At 49.9% G+C, this 18,266-nt stretch overlaps 1 protein-coding gene across 4 annotated transcripts in view; it reads right to left on the bottom strand.

Annotated features, from left to right (window-relative positions):
• Window positions 1–18,266, bottom strand: part of BCAS3 (BCAS3 microtubule associated cell migration factor) — a 3,943,855-nt gene that overhangs the window by 3,626,959 nt on the left and 298,630 nt on the right. For all 4 annotated transcript variants that reach the window (XM_069615076.1, XM_069615077.1, XM_069615079.1 and 1 more), the window contains exon 4: window positions 625–700. In XM_069615076.1, coding sequence (XP_069471177.1) covers window positions 625–700 — 76 coding nt within the window. The remainder of the gene's footprint in view (window positions 1–624; window positions 701–18,266) is intronic.

Here is an 18,266-nt window from a genome sequence, read left to right as displayed (position 1 = left end):
ATGTGTGTACATTTGTACGCTTGTGCCTCCTGTTAGCCGAGCGATGTGTCCTGCTGCGCTGGACGAGTGTACACCCCCACCCTAACAAAGATCACTGGTTAAAGGATGCAATATGGGCCAATGATATGGAAGACCAGTGGGCCCGCATGCAACCACCTGAGTTCCGACTGCGAGGCATTTGGCACCTACTTAAACTGTGTCTTTGGTGCACAACAGGTCTGGTTACACCCTTGTCACCCCAACCAACTTGAACTGTCCCTCCTCCTCCAACACTAAATCCCCTACTTTAAGAACAGTATGAACTCACCCTCCTCTATAAATGCATACTTAACATCTCTGTATGTTGTGATGCTTACATTCAGATCTCATCAATGAAACCCCTGATGTCATATTTGTTCAAATGCCCTATTATGTTGTAAATTGTTGTGTGCCGCCAAGTGTACCAATAAAGAACGTTTTTGTTAAAGAAAAAAGGTAAAGTTTCCCGCAGAGTCAACGTCTATTAGTGCATTCCAAAGTAAATACATCAATAACAATCTTCTAAATGTCAATATTCTACTTGAAAAGCAATTGCCAAACAAATGTGAGGGACGAATACATCTGTATAAAGCGATCTAATCGTACCATTTATATCTGCGCTTTCAAATCTGACCCAGACAATTTTTTCCTTCTCTTCTGTTGGCTGTGTTCCACTGTAAGCCTAGACAAGAAAACAGAACGGATTAGGCAAACAAGAAATAGGCAACATTTTGTTTTCTTTACAAAAAAAATGGTCAAACCAAAAATCAAGTGTTCGGTGAGCCAACATTCGTTCCTAGTTTAAAAGAATGTTGCATCTTAATGGCTTTTTGATTTCTTAATTACATTAGCAATAACTTGTAGAAGCTCACCGTAGTGGAATGAGAAAAAGGAGAAGCTAAGCCTAAAGCAAAGCAAACCACATGCACTCAAGAATGGAACACTCCTGTGTTATTTCAATCTCAGCCTCTTCTAAACATGAATGGCTAAGAGAGAGTGCTTTCAGACAAAATTTGAACAGAGTCTTAAAACAAAAGAGGGCAACATCTGATATGCCAATGGCCAGATGTTATATGGCAACGGTCAACTGAGATGCCAAACATCTAGCAAAGAAAATTGGGCAGCAGGCCCACTACCTTTAATAAATGGAGGGACAAACATAAGAAAGGCACGCACAATAGGCCTCAATCTAGAGCAGGGGGTGTGGAACCTGTGGCTCTACAGATGTTTTGGCCTACAACTCCCATGAACCCCCAGCATGGACTATGCTGTTTGGGACTGATGGGAGTTGTAGTCCAAGACATCGGAGCCAAAGGATACAGACCCCTGATCTAGAAAATTTAAGTTCATTAACCTTGAAAAGGAACTACCATCCTTGAGCAGTACCGAATTTCCAGCACGCAGCCACGCAGCCGTCTAATCAAACTCTTCATTATTTTGGGATGCTTAAGTCCCTACGCCCATACCCAGTTAAAATGAAAACAGAAGGCAAATGGTAGACCAGACATGTTGACAGTACGGACCAAATTCAAATACAAGTGTTTGTTTTAAACTGTAGATTTCTATTGGTTTTATATATTAGCAATTCAAAAAATAACTAACCAAACAGTACAACCAAAATGAACTAGAACAACCATAATTAACTTAATTTTTCCCCTGGAACCCCTTCTCCTTCTGACCCCCCCTTCCCACCCAGGGTCACCACATGGCTAGCATCAGACAAAGTGCTAACATAAAAGGTTAATATTACCAATACTGGTTCTAGATCGCTAATCATAAGGAGTAGTACAAAGGAGAGAAAAAGTGAGTCACGTCAAAGTTACAGTTGTAGTAAAAAAAAGGGGGCAGGGGCGGGTAAACTGATGCACACCAAATTAATAGCGGTTTAATATATTCAGTGCTCTCAGCTTGGTTCATCAAGTAAGGTCTTGGTTAGTGTGTTGTACATAGTCCAAAAAGCACCCAGCCCACATGCTGCAAAAACAAAAAAAAAAAAAATGGCCTAGTCTTTCATAGAGGACATAGGTAATCTATTTGCATGTACACAAATACAATGAAGAGGGGCAGTGCAGCGATTTCCAATATGTAGCAATCAACAGTTTAGCAATCAGTACAACTTTAGTAGCAAAGGATCTCCCCACCACTCTCTCGGGTGTTAGTAAATCTTTCAAAGATCCCAAAAAGCAAGCCTCTGGTGTAAATGCAATGTCTATTATAACAATGGAACAATGGAAGGCGCACCTGAGGAATACCCTGTCAAGTGCTATTGGGCTGCGTGACGGACTTCTTCTGCCTTTGGAGCTTATCACCGAAAGAGCTACGATCTTAGAGGGAGAATTTAAAAGGACTCTTCTGGTTTAAACCTGCGCGTGCACACCTGAGGAGTGGCCAGTTGAGTGCTGTTGGGCTATTCAGCTGGCGGTGAGTGGTGAAGTGGCGTTCTTATGATTTTTATGATTTCTTTTTAACGGAGATAGATCTCTAAACGTGTATGGAAAATAGAGGGCTATTTACACGTTGATGGAAAGGATCCCTTTTAACAGAGAGTCCCTGATGGTATGTCTCTAACAGTGTATAATGTGCATGACTGAGTTTTAAACACTCAAATCTCCTGTTACAGACTTAATCTTGGAGTATGCCCGCAACTGCAAGGAAATATCACCTGAGAAGAGAGGTGAAAAGCGCATGTACATGTAGACCATTGTTGGCCTCAAGAGATATGAAGAAAAGTACAATTAATAAAAAAAAACAATAAGATAAGTGCCCATTTAAAGACTAATAGAGTGGAGCTTGGGATTATTGAGGCCGTTTGGGAGGAGAGTGGTGACCCAAGGACGGGTCAGGAAACAATTACAACCAACCTGAAACCAATTAGTGAAACCAGTAGTACAAAAACAATGCTCACGGAGACAGAATGTAAAGATCCCTCTGAGGAGGAAGAAAATTCGGAACTGGACCTGGCTAGCTGATCACAACTGCTCATCTGCAATCACCTCCATCTCGGCTCTCCTATGGACGGACCATTACCTCATTCAATTCTCCATTCCTACCATGCCCACCCATAAAACTTTAAATCATGCCCCCCCCGCAAAAGAAGCCCCAAAAAACTCACTGCTTCCAACCTCGCCCCTCTCCTCGATATCCCTGAAATCAAGCCTCCATTTACCCATGACCCTACCTCTCTCGCCAACATCTACTTCAGTGCACTCACTCAAGCCATCAAACTCATTGCCCCTCTAGAAGAAAAAAAAAGGGAAAAAAGTCAATGCACTGCAACTCTTGGTTCACTGAAGGACTATCTGACCTTTGCACCAAGAAACGCAAAGCTTTATCCAGATGGCAATAAGCGCCTAACCAATCTTCTCTTAACGATTTCAAAGATATCTCATTGACCTACAAAAAAGCCATATTCCACGCTAAATCTGAATCCTATAACCAGAGAATCACTAATGCCAGCTCCAAATCAAGAGAAATATTCTCCATATTCAAAGAACTCTCCACACCTGCCTCCAGCCCAGACGAAATCATCAAAGATGAAGCATGGTGCACAGGCATTCAGTCTGCTCTCCTCAATAAAGTCAACACACTCCAAAACAAAATAGCCTCCCAACGCAAGCCTCTGAACACCCCCACCTGCTTGCCCACACCTCCCACTAATACCTATCTCTCATAAACACCCCTTTTCACTTTCAGAGAAGTCTCAGAGAGGGAAGTCACGGACCTCCTCAAAAAAAAAAAAAAAGAAAAAATCAAACCTTCCACCTGCAAAGGGGATATCTGCCCACCCTCCTTGATTGATTGATATTTTATCAATATCGCGCTCGTACACAAGTGTTTCAGAGCGCGACAAGGCAAGGGATGGGAACTGGGGAGAACAAAACAGCGATCTTACTAGGCCCAGTGACATTGAGAATGCGCAAGTGCATGGGAGAGGGGGGAGGGGAAAAGTGCATGGAAGGGGGAGAGGTGGAAAGTGCGAAGCAGAGGAGAAACAGATAAATAACAATAAATAAATAATAAAGGCAACAAACAGTGGTAATGCAGCCAGCAATTTGCAAGTGTTAGGTTTAAGGCAGCAGACAGGGTAGGTCCGATAAATGCAGGAAGAAAAAGGGGGGACAAAGCTGCACACAACCAAATCCAACACTACCTGGAAAACAACACCATCCTAGGCAAAAGATGATCAGGTTTCCGCAAAGGCCATGGGACTGAAACTGCCCTTCTAGATCTAAAGAATCAAATTACCAAAATAATGGACACAGGCAAACCTGCTCTCCTCCTACTGCTCGACCTCTCTGCAGCATTTGACCTGGTCGACCAGAGCATTCTCACATCTTCAATGCTGCACACTTCTCTCACAAGGCAACCATTTGATCACATCCTTCCTTGAAGGTAGGGCCATGAAAGTGTACTCAGACCAGGCCAGCCCCCCCAACACTATAAATTGTGGAGTCCCACAAGGGTCTTGCACTGCACCAACCCTTTACAACCTATTCACCAAACCCCTCTGACTTATTGGACTCCCTCAACATAGCCTACACAAACTACGCTGATGACACCCAAGTTCTCCCACCCCTCTCCGGAGACTACGACCTAGACTCAGAAGCCCTCCTCAAAATCTACTCCACTATCCAAACCTGGATGGCTATCAATGGTCTCTGCTTAAACGGAGACAAAACCGAAATCATCATCCTAGCCCCCAGCGAAACACTAACTAAACTCAGCCCCAATTAATCTCACATGATTATCGACAGTATTAGCATACCTGTCTCCTCTGCCGTCAAGACCTTAGGAGTCTACATAGACGCCACACTCTCCATGACCAGACAAACCAGCGCAATCGCCTCAGCATCTGCTCTGACCACCAAACTCATTTATGCCATAAAACCATACCTTACCACGCCCAACTGCCGCTCCATATCCTGAGCTACTATAGGAGCCAGATTGGACTACTGCAACACCCTCCTGGCAGGCATATCGACTAAAAACCTAAGCAGGCTCCAAATAGTGCAAAATAATGCCCTTCGCGCTGCACTACACATCCCCAAAACTGACCGTATTTCACAGGCCAGAAGGCTCGTCCATTGGCTCCCAGTCAAGGAAAGAATCAACTTTAAATTTCTCACTCTCACACACAAGTGCATCAATTACACAGCACCCCCTACCTATCTGAAACTATAACAAAGAACTCCTCAATCCGTCCTAGAAGAAGCCATCACGCCAACCAACTCCGAGTACCCACTGTAAGAAGAGCCAAAGCTGGCGCCATTGGCTTCCCACTCATAGCACCTAAGCTCTGGAATGCCCTCCTCAACTCACTCAGAGCAGAACCATTGCTGTACTCCTTTCGCAAATCGTTCAAAAACACACTATTCAACTAACATCCTCCCTCCCTCACCTACACTAGCTTGCATATGTCTGATACGAATGTGTCCTGTAATGAAAATTGCTTTGTAACCATCTTCCTTCCATTGTAACCAGATTATGTCTTCATGTAACAGCTCCACGATGCCCCCGGGCTGACGTGCGCTTTAAATAAAACTCCTTGTTAAACATGGTGCTGAATTTGAGAGATAACACCATGGAGAGGACATTTAATGACACTATGATGGAATTTGTGGGTCTAAATGAAGAGATCGTCCCTTTGACCAACATGGAAAGATCACCTGATTTGGCTGCAATAGCCGAGAGAGCATATGTTTTGTCCCCCGTTACAGAGGAGTCTTTCTTATCTTCTGAATCCTCTGATGAAGAAACCTCCTATGAACTGGAGCATATTCAAATAATTAAAGCCCTGTTTACACTGTGCAGTACAATGTATAATGAACAAAAAGTAATTAAGGGTGGTTTAGCAATGCTAGGGGGCATAATACTAACTAATAGTAGAAAAACTCCAGGGAAATGGAGGCCGACGAAGACGAGAAAAAACAGGATACAGTTGGATTTGAAGGTGCTCTGTAGGAAGGGGTTATTAATGTGAATGACTCGATACTCATAGTTCACAATGATGAAGAAGAGATACAGGTGAACCAAATGATGGAGACCCCCTGAAATACTCTGAATGAGCGGGGTAAGAATGTGCATATGAAGGACTATTCAAAATTGGGGAAGAAAATGTAAATATAAGAAAAACATGCAAATACTGTTACTAATAAGAAGGGTAGATCCGGGAGGCGCTGGAGAGCTGGATCCAGCAAGGCGGTCTCCGTGTGAGCTCCGTCAGCCAGCCCAAGGATATCCGGCAGAGTGTGGCCGTGGTGACTGCTCAGAAAGGACCCACTAGCAGATGAAGGGGTGGAGAACCTTCCGGTGCAGCCCCGGGGTGACTGCGGTGCTGCAGCCCAAGACGAGACAGTGTCCTGGGGTTGTGACCTGTGTGGCCTGCACAGCCAAGGAAGACCTGTGGCTCCAACGACGTGAGGAGGGCCAGGCTGGTGTTCGGGTGCCGGTGCCCTTGACATCTGGGGGATTGGAGCGCTGGAGCCCGCACAGCCAGTAGCCTGTGAGGTGCTCCGAGTGTGGGACCAGTGGCTTGTAGAAGCGCAAAGGCACCTGGTGGTGGGACGGTGGCTCAGGTGGGGACGGCTTAGGGAGGCCAACCAGTCTGCATACAGTCACGGAGTGTGCAACAATTGCAGAGAGAAAGCGAGCCGGCGGCTGGGGCCAACGGAGAGCTACTGGAGCTGCAGAGTGCTTGTGATTTCCTTGTGGCGCACGGGCCACGACTGGCTGGAGGATCATCCGGCCTTGATCTCTGCAAGTGTGCGGGGGGCCTGGATATAGTATCTGGTCAGCTGCACTTGTGAGTGGGCAGACAAGGGACTACTTTGTGCATGGTTGGCTGTGTCTGGGCCCCCCACCATCTGTGTTCAGCACTGTGTAGGGCTCTGTGGCAGCACCGGGTGTCTGCCTACTGGAAATCAATATGGGGAAGGTGGACAAACTGCAGAAAAAACAGTTTTTTGAGGGAGGCTCAGTGTCTAAGAACCCCCGGGTCGTCGGACCATCCCATCGAAAGAACGTTACCAGATAAGAGAGTACCTTGTTCTTCGAGGGGATTGGGTCCTCCGACGTATTCCATATCTATGACAAACTCCCAAAGCAGTACCAATGCAAGGAGGTGGGAAAAGAATTTAGAAAACAGAAATTTGGCATGCCCAATCAAATTGCGGAGTAAAGGACCGCCTTGCCAAAGTCCAGATCCTGCCCCCGGATGGAATCGAGGGAATAGTGACGTACAAAAGTATGTACCGAAGCCCAGGTGGCTGCATCACAGATGTTGCGAATAGTAACCCCTCTGCAGGGCAGTAGAGGCAGCCATACCCCTGGTAGAATGGGCCCGCAAGCTGACTGGGGGGTCCTTACCCGCCAAGCGGCAACACTCAAGAGATAGCCAAAATAATCCAGCGAGACAAAGTCTGTTTCGTCACAGCCTGTCCCAAACGCTTTCCAGCGTAACCAATAAAGAGCTGATCGTTCACTCCGACCCGGGACATGCGTGAAATATAAAAGTTTAACGCTCTCCTACGATCAAGCCTATGGAGCCTCTCCTCTTCCTTACCAGGATGTGGATGAGGATAAAATGCCGGAAGAACAACCTTCTGGCCTAAATGAAATTCCGACACCACCTTCGGAAGAAAAGAAGGACGAACTCTAAGGACAACCCCCTGTCCTTATGAAACACAGTGAAGGGTGGTTTAACTGAAAGTGCCTGTAACTCACTCACTCTGCGAGCGGAAGTGACCGCAACTAAAAATACAGTTTTCAGAGTTAACAGTCTCAAAGGGCATGAATGCAAAGGCTCAAACGGAGCACCCATCAGAAACTTGAGAACAAGGTTCAAATCCCAACCGGGCACCTGGAAAGATGACGGAGGGAACACATTAGTGAGCCCTTTCAGGAACTGAGAAATTAAAGGAATTTTAAATTAGGAACACTCTTCAGACGAGCACTTAAATATGGACAGCACCGCCAGGTGCCCTTTAATGGTACCCACTTCAAGGCCCCTGTGGGCCAAAGAAAGCAAAAAAGACAAAACCATGGGAATTTCACATGCAAAAGGATCCACATTCTTAACCCTGCACCAGTCGCAGAACTTACTCCAATGGCAACGATACAGGGACTTGGTTGCGGGCCTTCTGGCCGAAAGCAACACCTCCATCACGTCTTCAGGGAGGTCCCAATCCTTATACCTCAACCTTTCAGAAACCAAGCATGAAGGTTGAGGGACCTGACCTCTGGATGGAGAACCTGACCCCCCCCTCCCGTGAGAGCAGATCATCTCGGTAGGGAAGACGACGTGGAGGACAGATGGACAAGTCGAGAAGGTCCGGGTACCACGTCCTCCGGGCCCACGCCAGAGCAATGAGGATCATCCGGGAACCGAACCTCCGTAACCTCCGCAGTACTTGCGGGATGACGCGGACTGGAGGAAACGCGTACAGCAGTGGGAATGACCACTCCACCACGAACGCGTCTCCTAAGGCTCCTTTTGGAGGAAATTCCCGCAAGCAGAACCTCTCGCACTTCCGGTTGACACTGGAGGCGAAGAGATCCACTTGAGGGGTCCCCCAAAGGGCGAAGATCTCCAGGAGAATCTCCTGAGCCAACTCCCACTCGTGAGAGATCGCGGTCTGCCTGCTCAGAGCATCCGCCGTCTCGTTTTCGTCTCCTGCCAGATGAACTGCAGAGATCGAAACTTCCTGCTGGATTGCCCAGAACCAGAGCTGCATCACATCCCTGCACAGAGGAAGTGACCCTGCCCCCCCTTTTTGTTGAGGTAGTGCATGGCCACCGTGTTGTCCGTCAGGATCAGGACATTCTTTCCTCGCACAGTCGGCAGAAAAGCCTTCAGGGCTAGCCTGACGGCCCTCAGCTCCAACAGATTGATATGGAGCCTGGACTCCGACTGAGACCAACGACCGCTGACTGTCAACTTGTTGGCATGAGCTCCCCATCCTGTGAGGGATGCGTCCGTCACGATCGTCACCTCCGGCCAGGGCAGCCAAACTGGAGCCCCCCTCATCAGATTGCCTTCGTCGGTCCACCACAGAAGGTCCTGGGCGACCGAAGACGGCACCTGAACAGGGTCCGACATCCTGTCGGAGGACTGAGACCACTGGAGCTTGAGTGCCCATTGCAAAGATCTCATCCACAACCTGGCCTCTGGCACCAGAAGAATGCAGGATGCCATGAGGCCGAGCAGTCTCAAGAACTCAAACGCTGGAGAGTCTGAGCAAGTTGAAACTTGTGCACCATCTGCTGAATGTGATGAGCCCTCACCTGGGGAGGAAAACACTGCCCCAGGGACGTGTCGAGCACTGCTCCGATGTACTGGAGCCTCTGAGTTGGTGTCAAATGGGACTTCTTTAAGTTGAGGGAGAAGCCCAGCTTGTGGAGCGAGTGGCAGGTGACTGACAGATGATCCAGGACTTGCTCAGGAGAGCGCGCCCTGATCAACCAATCTTCCATGTAGGGGTAGACGTGAATCCCCCCCTTTCCTGAGGTGCGCTGCCACCACTACCATGAGCTTGGTGAAGACCCTTGGGGCGGAGGTAAAGCCGAATGGCAGGACCCGAAACTGAAAGTGCGAGTCGCCAACCGCAAACCTCAGGTACTTCTTGTGCTTTGGATGGATAGGCACATGAAAATAGGCGTCCTTGAGGTCGAGAGACACCAACCAGTCCTGAAGGTGAAGGGCCTGGAGGACCTGAGAAAGAGTAACCATCTTGAACTTGTCCTTCCTGAGGAGGTTGTTCAAACCGTGCAAGTCCATGATGGGTCTCAATCCCCTGTCTTTCTTGGAAATCAGAAAATAAGGAGAATACCATCCCTTGTTCCTCTACGCTACAGGCACCAGTTCTATGTCGCCTTTCTCCAGCAGGGATTGAATTTCCTGCGCAAGGAGCAGATCCGGACTCTTCAAAGAGAGATTCCCCGGTGGATTGTCTTGAGGCCTCTGCCGGAAAGGAAGACAGTAGCCGTGGGTTATGATCTCCAGAACCCACACATCTGAAGTAATGTCACGCCACTCTGCAAGTTGCTGCGCCAGCCTTCCCCCAACCGGCGAACCATGGGACATGGCCTCATGACTGAGCTGGAGCGGCTGCGGCCGTGCCTGAGGGCAAAGAGGCAACAGCCTGAGCGGCCTTGGCACCTCGAGTACCTTGTTTTCCACCTCTGGCACTCCTACGGTGGCCCCTTTGACTGGCAGCTCCTCTCGCTTTACCAAAGGAGGAGTAATAACGAAAGGAACCTCCCCTCCATTGCTGTCCCCTAGGACGAAAAAGCGGAGGTTGTCGAACTGCAGCGCCCAATGACTTTGCTGCAGCTTTGACGTCTGCAACCTCTCAAGGCTCTCATCAGCCTTTTTATTTTTTTAATTTTTTTTTATTATATTTTCAAAACCAAACAAAACACACATTACAACTGCTTCAATACACAAAGAAAACATCATTCGACCATCACATTTCCATTAGAACTCCCCAACTCCCCCCCCCCCCCGAACTAGAGCCAGTTCTCACATGTTGTCTCCTGGAGCATTATCGGGTAGCACAATACTTAAGCGGTCATCATCCGAGTCCTCTGTTCCGTTGTTACCCTGGTGAGGATTTGCCATAGAGGCCACCAATTGCCGCCAGTCCAGCAGGGGCCCTACTTCCTCTTCGCCCCCCTAGTGACCGTTTCAAACCAGACCACAGATTCAGCTTCCGCCCATTTTAAGAGGTCCGCCCACCATAGCTCCACCCTAGGTCTGTGGGCCGCCTTCCAGCCCATGGCAATCCTGCGCTTGGCCAAAACATAAGCCAAGTCCTTCATCTTGCTTATGTGTTTTGAATGTCGGGGTCTAGGAAAAAGCCCAAGCATGCATGACCAGGTTGATTCCACGTCCAACATCACTCCCCCACCAGCCAGTTTCGTTTTAACCTCATCCCAAAACCTGTGCACTTCCGGGCAAGCCCAAAACATGTGTAGCAGCCCCGCATCCACCCCCCCCCCACACCTGGGGCATTGCTGCGTAGCCGGTCCCCCAAACTTTGCAATTTTCCCGGGAGTCAGATAAGCCCTATGGGTAACGTACAATTGAAGTTGTTGGAATCTCGCGTTCCGGGACACCTTTTTATGGTATCTCTGGGCCCACTCCCATTGCCCGTCTGTCATGGGTCCTCCCACCTCCTCTTCCCAATCTTGTCTCAATTGGAGCAATTCCTTCCCAGCCCTTACTCGCAGGAGCTTGTATATCCTCGATCCTCGATATTTCGTGCCCGCCCTCCGATACATCATACATAGTTTCCAGGGAGGCATCAGGATCCTCCGCAAGCACTGTCTCAGGCCATCTTTCTCTAGTCTTTTTCACAAGCCTAGCGTAAGTTATATATTGGCCACCATGCACCCACTTTGGAGGACATCCTGCTGCGTCAGTTGGGCATGACCCTGCCGTGCTTCTCTTCCCACCACTGTCCGCGTGGTCACAAACCACCCACTGCTGTCCAAACCTGCACCTATCTGCCGCACGCGCCCAGAGTGGGCTGTGTCCTCCTACGTACTCACGCGCCCTCGGTGTTATGTTACCGGGCTCTGCCGTGCATCATCAATGAACAGCGCTCAAGAGCGCTCACCCATCCCCTTCGTGCCTTCGCTTCGCAGGCTCAAGGCCATCCGGTGTATAGGGCGGTCACAAATGTGGCACTCCCGCACCCATATTCAGGGGGCCCCTGTGTCCTTCAGAGGGGGCCCTAGTAGGAATTCAAAGGATCAACAAAAAGTCTTAAATCATCCCGTTCGGCTGATCCGCGCCGACGTTCCAAGGCGCAGGCCCGGCGTGATCAGGCCAATGCACACTCATATGGTGTGCCGTGTTGGACCCTATGGTGTCACAGCATCCACTTCACTCCGTGTCTCCAAGGGGGGGCCCAGCGCACCCCACAGCGGCCACGACTGCCCTCCTCTCAGGCAACCCAGCCCAAGGGTATCCAGAACGCAGTGTAGATCAGCCTCAGTCTGTCAGCAGTCTCAATGGGGTTTTTCCCTTCTCAGAGTAGGTTCGCAGTGCCGAGGGGCCTGCACCAGCAGCCGCTCCCACGATTTCGCCGCTCACAGGGTCCGTGGCTACTTTGTTGCCGATGCAACAATCACGCGGCCTTTCCCCTCCGGCGCTGCCACAATGTGTCTTCCTGGGCGCCAGCGGCGTTCCAACGACTCCGCCGCGGGCCCAGTCACGGCTGGCAGTTCGCTCGGCAGGATCCTGTGCCCTTACAGCCTGTGGGTTAAATCCACTTCAGGTTCGTGCGTCCTCCGCCGTGCGCTCTCCCAGCGCTCTCTCTCCGCTTCCCAGTCTGCCCGCGGGCAATAATCGCGGAGTTCACCGCAGGGGCCTTGCCAGTCCTAGACGGACGATGGCAGAGATCGCAAGAGTGCCGCTGCAATCTCCTTTGTTACAGCCGCCATTTTGTCCTTGTCCCCGATCCGGGACCCGCGGCAGACAAATGGGGATAGTTCGGGATCCGAGCCTTCTACACCCACCAGACTTTCAACGGGTGGCGCCTCCATGTGCACACGCATGGATGTAATTTTCCAGCGCCAGCTGGTCACCACACGCGCACCGCTCCCACAGGATCATCTCAGGATCAACAGAGCTCCACACGAACACGACCCTCTACATGGCCTTCCAAGCCACGCCCCGGCTCTCGTCAGCCTTGCTGCCAAAAAGAGGTTCCCCTTCAAAGGGCATGTTGAGGAGCCGCGCCTGCACATCAGGAGCAAACCCCGACTTCCTCAACCACGCAAACCTGCGTATCACGGTGCTCGCCGCCATGGACTGGCTGATGCAATCTGCCATGTCCAAACCAGACTGAACGGTCTCAAACATAGCATCCTTGCCATCCTGAACCATGGCAAGGAAACCATCCCGTTCATCCCCTTCGGGAATATGTTCAGCCGCCAAGGAAACACAGTTCTACAGAGTGTGCATGAAACGAGACAAGGCACAAATGGAGTTGGCCGCCTGAAGCGCCATACCCCCTGCAGAAAACACTTGCTTCGCCCAGCCGTCAAAACGCTTGTCGTCCCTATCAGGAGGGATGGTAGGATACGACGCCTGCTTTGCCGGGGCCGTAGCCACCTGCACCACCAAACTCTCCGGAGTAGGGTGCTTGGACAAGTAGCAGGGGTCACTACTGGCTGGGCGGTATTTTCGTGGCAAAGACTTGCTCACTGCCGGGTGACTCTCCGGAGCAGTCCAAGCCGCTGCACCCTTCTTTGCAGAGCCACATGGAATGGCAGTACCGGGTCAGTTGGTGGAACAATGTCAAGGATATCCGTAAGGTCATCCTGAACAAACTCCCCTGGGGGAGCAGACCATCCTAAGTACTCGGAGACCCGTGACATAAGTCGCCGGTACGAAGAATCGGCATGAGTGCCAGGCTCAGGCCTACACAACTCCACCCCCGGCGAGGTGTCCAGCCCACTAGCATCATGTAGGGACTGCCTCAGGTCCTCAAACTGGCTATGGCCCGAGAGCATCTCGTCAGGCACCGTGTCAGGCACCATGCCATCATCAGGGCCCTCATCCCCCTCTGAAATGAATTCCAGATGGCGTTAAGAAGGCACAGAACTGGAACCAAAGCCATGCTTGACCTTGACCAGAGCCTTCCTAGGTGGTTCCCCCGAGCCACGGGGTACCCCCGTCGACACAGCCCCGAAAGGCGTTGAGGGCGTCGAGCGAATTGGCGCCGATGTCGAGAGAATCGGCATCAATGACAGACGCGGCGTCGACAGCATCGACGGCGTCGACACAGGCCTCGAAGGCAGAGCCCCGAGCGTGTCCCTCGACATCCTGGACGCCGACGACGACTTCCACGGAGGCGGAGCCTCGAGAGAGAGTCCGTCGACGACCTCGGCACCACAGGTATCGACGTCTTCCTCGAAGACGTCACAGGTTCACGCGTTCTCGAGCGCGCCGAGGACCGGGACCTGGAATGTCGAGAATGATTCCCCTTGTCCGAGTGGGACCTTTCCCGCGAATCGCGAAGACCACCCGAGCCCGAAGGCGTGCGAGCAGCGTCTCTCGGCTGATCACGACTGACCCCACTCGGAGGCGCGGACGGACCAGTGCCCTGCGATTCGAGAATCGCCAACATTTTCTTCCCGAAGGAAGCCCATCCCTCCGGTGTCGCATGCATGGTGGGGTAAGTGACCCGCCAACGGGCGGAGTCCTTGGATGAGGACGGGGAAGGCGAAAGATGGCCGCGCTTCCGGGAGTGCCTCGAAGAGGCAGAGAAGTGGCGAGACCTACTCCGGGACCGAGACCCACTGGACTTCTGACGACGACACGGAGAGTCGCCCCTCGAGTCGTCTGTCGAAAGCCCCACAGACTTCGACTTCCAGGGCTTGGACACCTTACCTACCAATAACTTCTTCTTGCGCTCCCGCAAGGCTTTTGACGTGAGCGACTGGCAGTCGACACAGTCATCCGTGTCATAGGCCTCCCCGAGGCACCAGAGGCAGGCGTCGTGCGAGTCTGTGACCGACATCTTGGACCCACAGTCCCCGCACTTCTTAAAGCCCGGACACGGTGTGGAAGACGAGGTAGACATCTTCGCGAAGAAATCGTACACAAACAGGTTAGAAGAACCAAGATGAACAACAGAAACTCCAAAGAGTCGAGGTGTACCGAGATTTAACGAAGCGAACACGTTCGCCGAAAAAAACGGAACTGAGGCTACGGGCGTTGTGCGTCCTACTTATCACATCGGGTGACGTCGGCCGTCGGAGGAGGTCCTCGAGGACGGCGTATCGACGTCATCGACGCAGGAGCCAAAAATGTTCCAAAGCAGCACAGCTGTGGTGATTACCGTCATAGATATGGAATACGTCGGAGGACCCTCGAAATAGATTTTTTGTATGACATAAAATTTCATTTAATTTTTAGAATAAAATTAAAGAGATTTCCTCGTCACCCTGTTCATGCTGGTTCAAAAGCCCTTTATATTACGTTTGATATTTACCTGATGAGCCAGAAAGATTGACAGGTAATCCCCTCATATTTTTGTACAGCTCTCCATATTGCCCACAGGACCCTCAGAACGGGATGTTCACGAATCCTACGCGGCATGGACTGATATGGAACCCACAGCCATTCACTCAGGGTGACGGGGGCGAACAGGCAGTTTTCTAAGCACCCAACTGCTTGGACGGTGTTTCCCAGATATGGTCTACTAGGACCCGAAGCTGGGATGCTTTATAGTATTCCTCAAGGTCAGGATAAGTAAGGCCCTCTTCTTCTTTTGGGAGGATAAGCGTATTGTACGCAATTCGGTGCCTCTTTCATTCCCATAGGAAGGCCATGAGCGTCCTTTTTGGCTGTCGCTAGGAAAGCGTCTGGCAGCAAGACAGGGAGTGATTTAAAGAGAAACAAGAGGCGCGGAAGCACATTAATTTTAATGGAAGTAAACCTACCCACCCAGGAGAGATTTAGCTTTCTCCAGCACTCTACGTCTGCCTGTATGGCTGCCCAGAGTGGGGTATAATTAGCGTGATATAGGGCATCCAGCTGTTCGGTAATTGTCACCCACAAATAACAAATACTACCCTGGGTTGTTTTAAGGACCCAGTTCGCCAGATCTCCAGCAGAGCCGAGGGAGACGTCTCCCAGGGGAAGGGCAAAGGTCTTATCTCAGTTAATGCAGAACCCAGAGCGAGCGCCATACAACTCAATTTGCTCTAGCAGTGCAGGAATGGATTCTTCCGGGTGCGCAACATAAACCAAGAGGACATCTGCGAACAGAGCTAACTTATATTCTTTAAGGCCCCTAAATGAGTCCCTTTATTCTGCTGTCATTTCTAATACTTTGGGCTAAAAGCTCCATAGTTAGGATGAAGACCAATGGCGAGAGGGGGCAGCCCTGCCTCGTACCTCTGGTCAAAGCAAATTGGGATGCCGCCACCCTGTTAAGCACAACCCTAGCACGGGTATTCCTATAAAGCGCCAGTGCACCCCGCACCCATTCTGTGCCCAGGCCCGCCTGTTGCAGCACCTGCTCCATGTACTGCCATTCAACGCGGTCAAAAGGCCTTCTTGACATCGACCAAAATAAAGATGGGATTGACATCAGCGGGGCTTGAGGACGCCATTAAATCCAGCATCTTACGGATATTGCCCGCCCCCTGCCTCTCCTTGACATATCCTGCCTGTTCACTATGAATAAGCTGGGGGAGAACCAGGTTAAGTCTGCTAGCTAGGATGCTTGCGTAGACTTTAACATCAACATTGAGCAATGAGATCGGCTTAGCCAAATTGATGAAATAAAAGACAAAGGTAGAACGGTTATCCTACTTCTCTTAGACTTATCAGCAGCCTTAGACCTGGTTGACCATAATATCTTATGCGACCACCTCTCATCGGCAAAACATTTTTCCAACTCTGCTGTCACTTGGATTCAATCATTCCTCACAAATAGAACCATGCGTGTCTTCTCACCCACAGATGCAGCCGATACGATCCCCCATCACCTACTGTGTCCCACAAAGCTCTTGTGTATATCTTTACAAAGCCCCCATTTGATAAACTGGACCGTCTGGGTGTCACCTACACAAATTATGCAGATGACACCCAGATACTCCTAACATTATCAGGTTCTAATGACCAAGACGTCTGTCGGATTAACGAAGTTTACACCATTATTCAGGTATTGATGTCCACACATGGCCTTTGCCTGAATGATGATAAGACTGAGCTACTCCTTGTGGGCTCACCCAATAACTTTGCGAAATTGAGTCCCAAATACAGCAGCATCATTATCGATGGTAATAATATTCACATAGCCAAAAATGTAAAAACTCTTGGATTCTATCTTGATGCCAACACCAATCTCACCAAACAAATCAACATGACTGCTTCTGCCACCTCCTTACGGATAAGATGATCAGGGCCTGCAGACCCTTACTGTCTTCCAATAGCTGCCTCATACTGGCCAGAGCACTTAGTCAGTCCAAATTGGACTACTGCAATGGCCTATACCTAGGAGCCAACAAATCTATAATCCACAAACTACAGTTAATGCAAAATAATGCGCTTATAGCGGCATTAAATATACCGAGAAGACATCACATATCGGCAACTAGAAAGTCCTCCAAATGGCTCTCCATTCAAGAAAAAAAGTGACCTAAATACCATCTGCCTCACTTACAAAGCTCTGAACCACCAAGCCCCACCATATCTCACAGATAAATTTACCTTGAAACAGTCAACTAGAACCACAAGATCCACTAACACTTCCTGCCTAGTGGTGCCTAGGTTCAATCTAAAAAGAGCTGGCGGAACCAGTTTCCCAGTTCTTGCTGCCCAACTATGGAATACACTTTCACAGGACATCAAAATTACCCCAACATTATAAAAATTCAGAAGTCACGTCATCATATGGTTACTGAATAAAGAGTAACTATACCCACCTCACACCGGATACCCGGACACCCTATACCCTACACCTCATAGTACCACCACCCCCTTGTGATGCTTAATCTATTTCCTGCATTATGTATGTGTAAAATGTATTTACTACTCTGTAATCTGTATATATAACTGTATCTTGTAACCATTATCTTCACCTTAAGAGCCCAGATACCTCTGGGTCAGGCGCGCTATATAAATAAAATAAACAAACAAACAAACGACTCGCAAAGCAACTTGTCCTTGCCTTCCTTGGAAATTATCCTAGCCTCTGTAAAAGAGGCAGGTGCCACACCGGTGGTCATAATGTTGCTGTATAAGCGGGCGAGGAACGGGGAAAGCGCACCCTTCATTCTCTTGAAATAACCTGGGGTGAACCCGTCCGCACCCGGTGCGGAACTCGCCTTCAGGTGTGAGATAGCCCAGTCGACTTCCTATGCAGTAATAGGCCCATTCAATTTCTCCCGGTCGGCTTCTGAAATGGGTGGAAATTTTACAGTAAGTGGGGAACTGGGGCGTTCTCAGTTTGGGATGCGATCTCGGATGAGTAGAACTGTTGGTAATATTCTGCAAAACAGGCGGTAATGGCCAGAGGGTCTATCAAGGTAGCTCCTGAGGGGGAGACTAGCCTTGGGACCGCTCTGTCCGCTCTTTGCTTGCGAAGTCTAGCAGCTAACAGCGTGTGGGCATTGTCCCCCTTCTCAAAATAGTGCCATGAGCTTCCCAAATAGTGTTCAGGGACATTCCCTCCATGCAATTTCTTTCAAAAAGTCCCGGACTTCCTCATCCAGGGTCTCTAAAG

This window comes from Ambystoma mexicanum, chromosome 9, assembly GCF_040938575.1.
Source record: "Ambystoma mexicanum isolate Mex_15411 chromosome 9, UKY_AmexF1_1, whole genome shotgun sequence".
In the NCBI taxonomy this organism is placed as follows: Eukaryota; Metazoa; Chordata; class Amphibia; order Caudata; family Ambystomatidae; genus Ambystoma; species Ambystoma mexicanum.
Note: the sequence above shows the minus strand (reverse complement) of the source record. Positions and strands in the feature narration are given on the sequence as shown.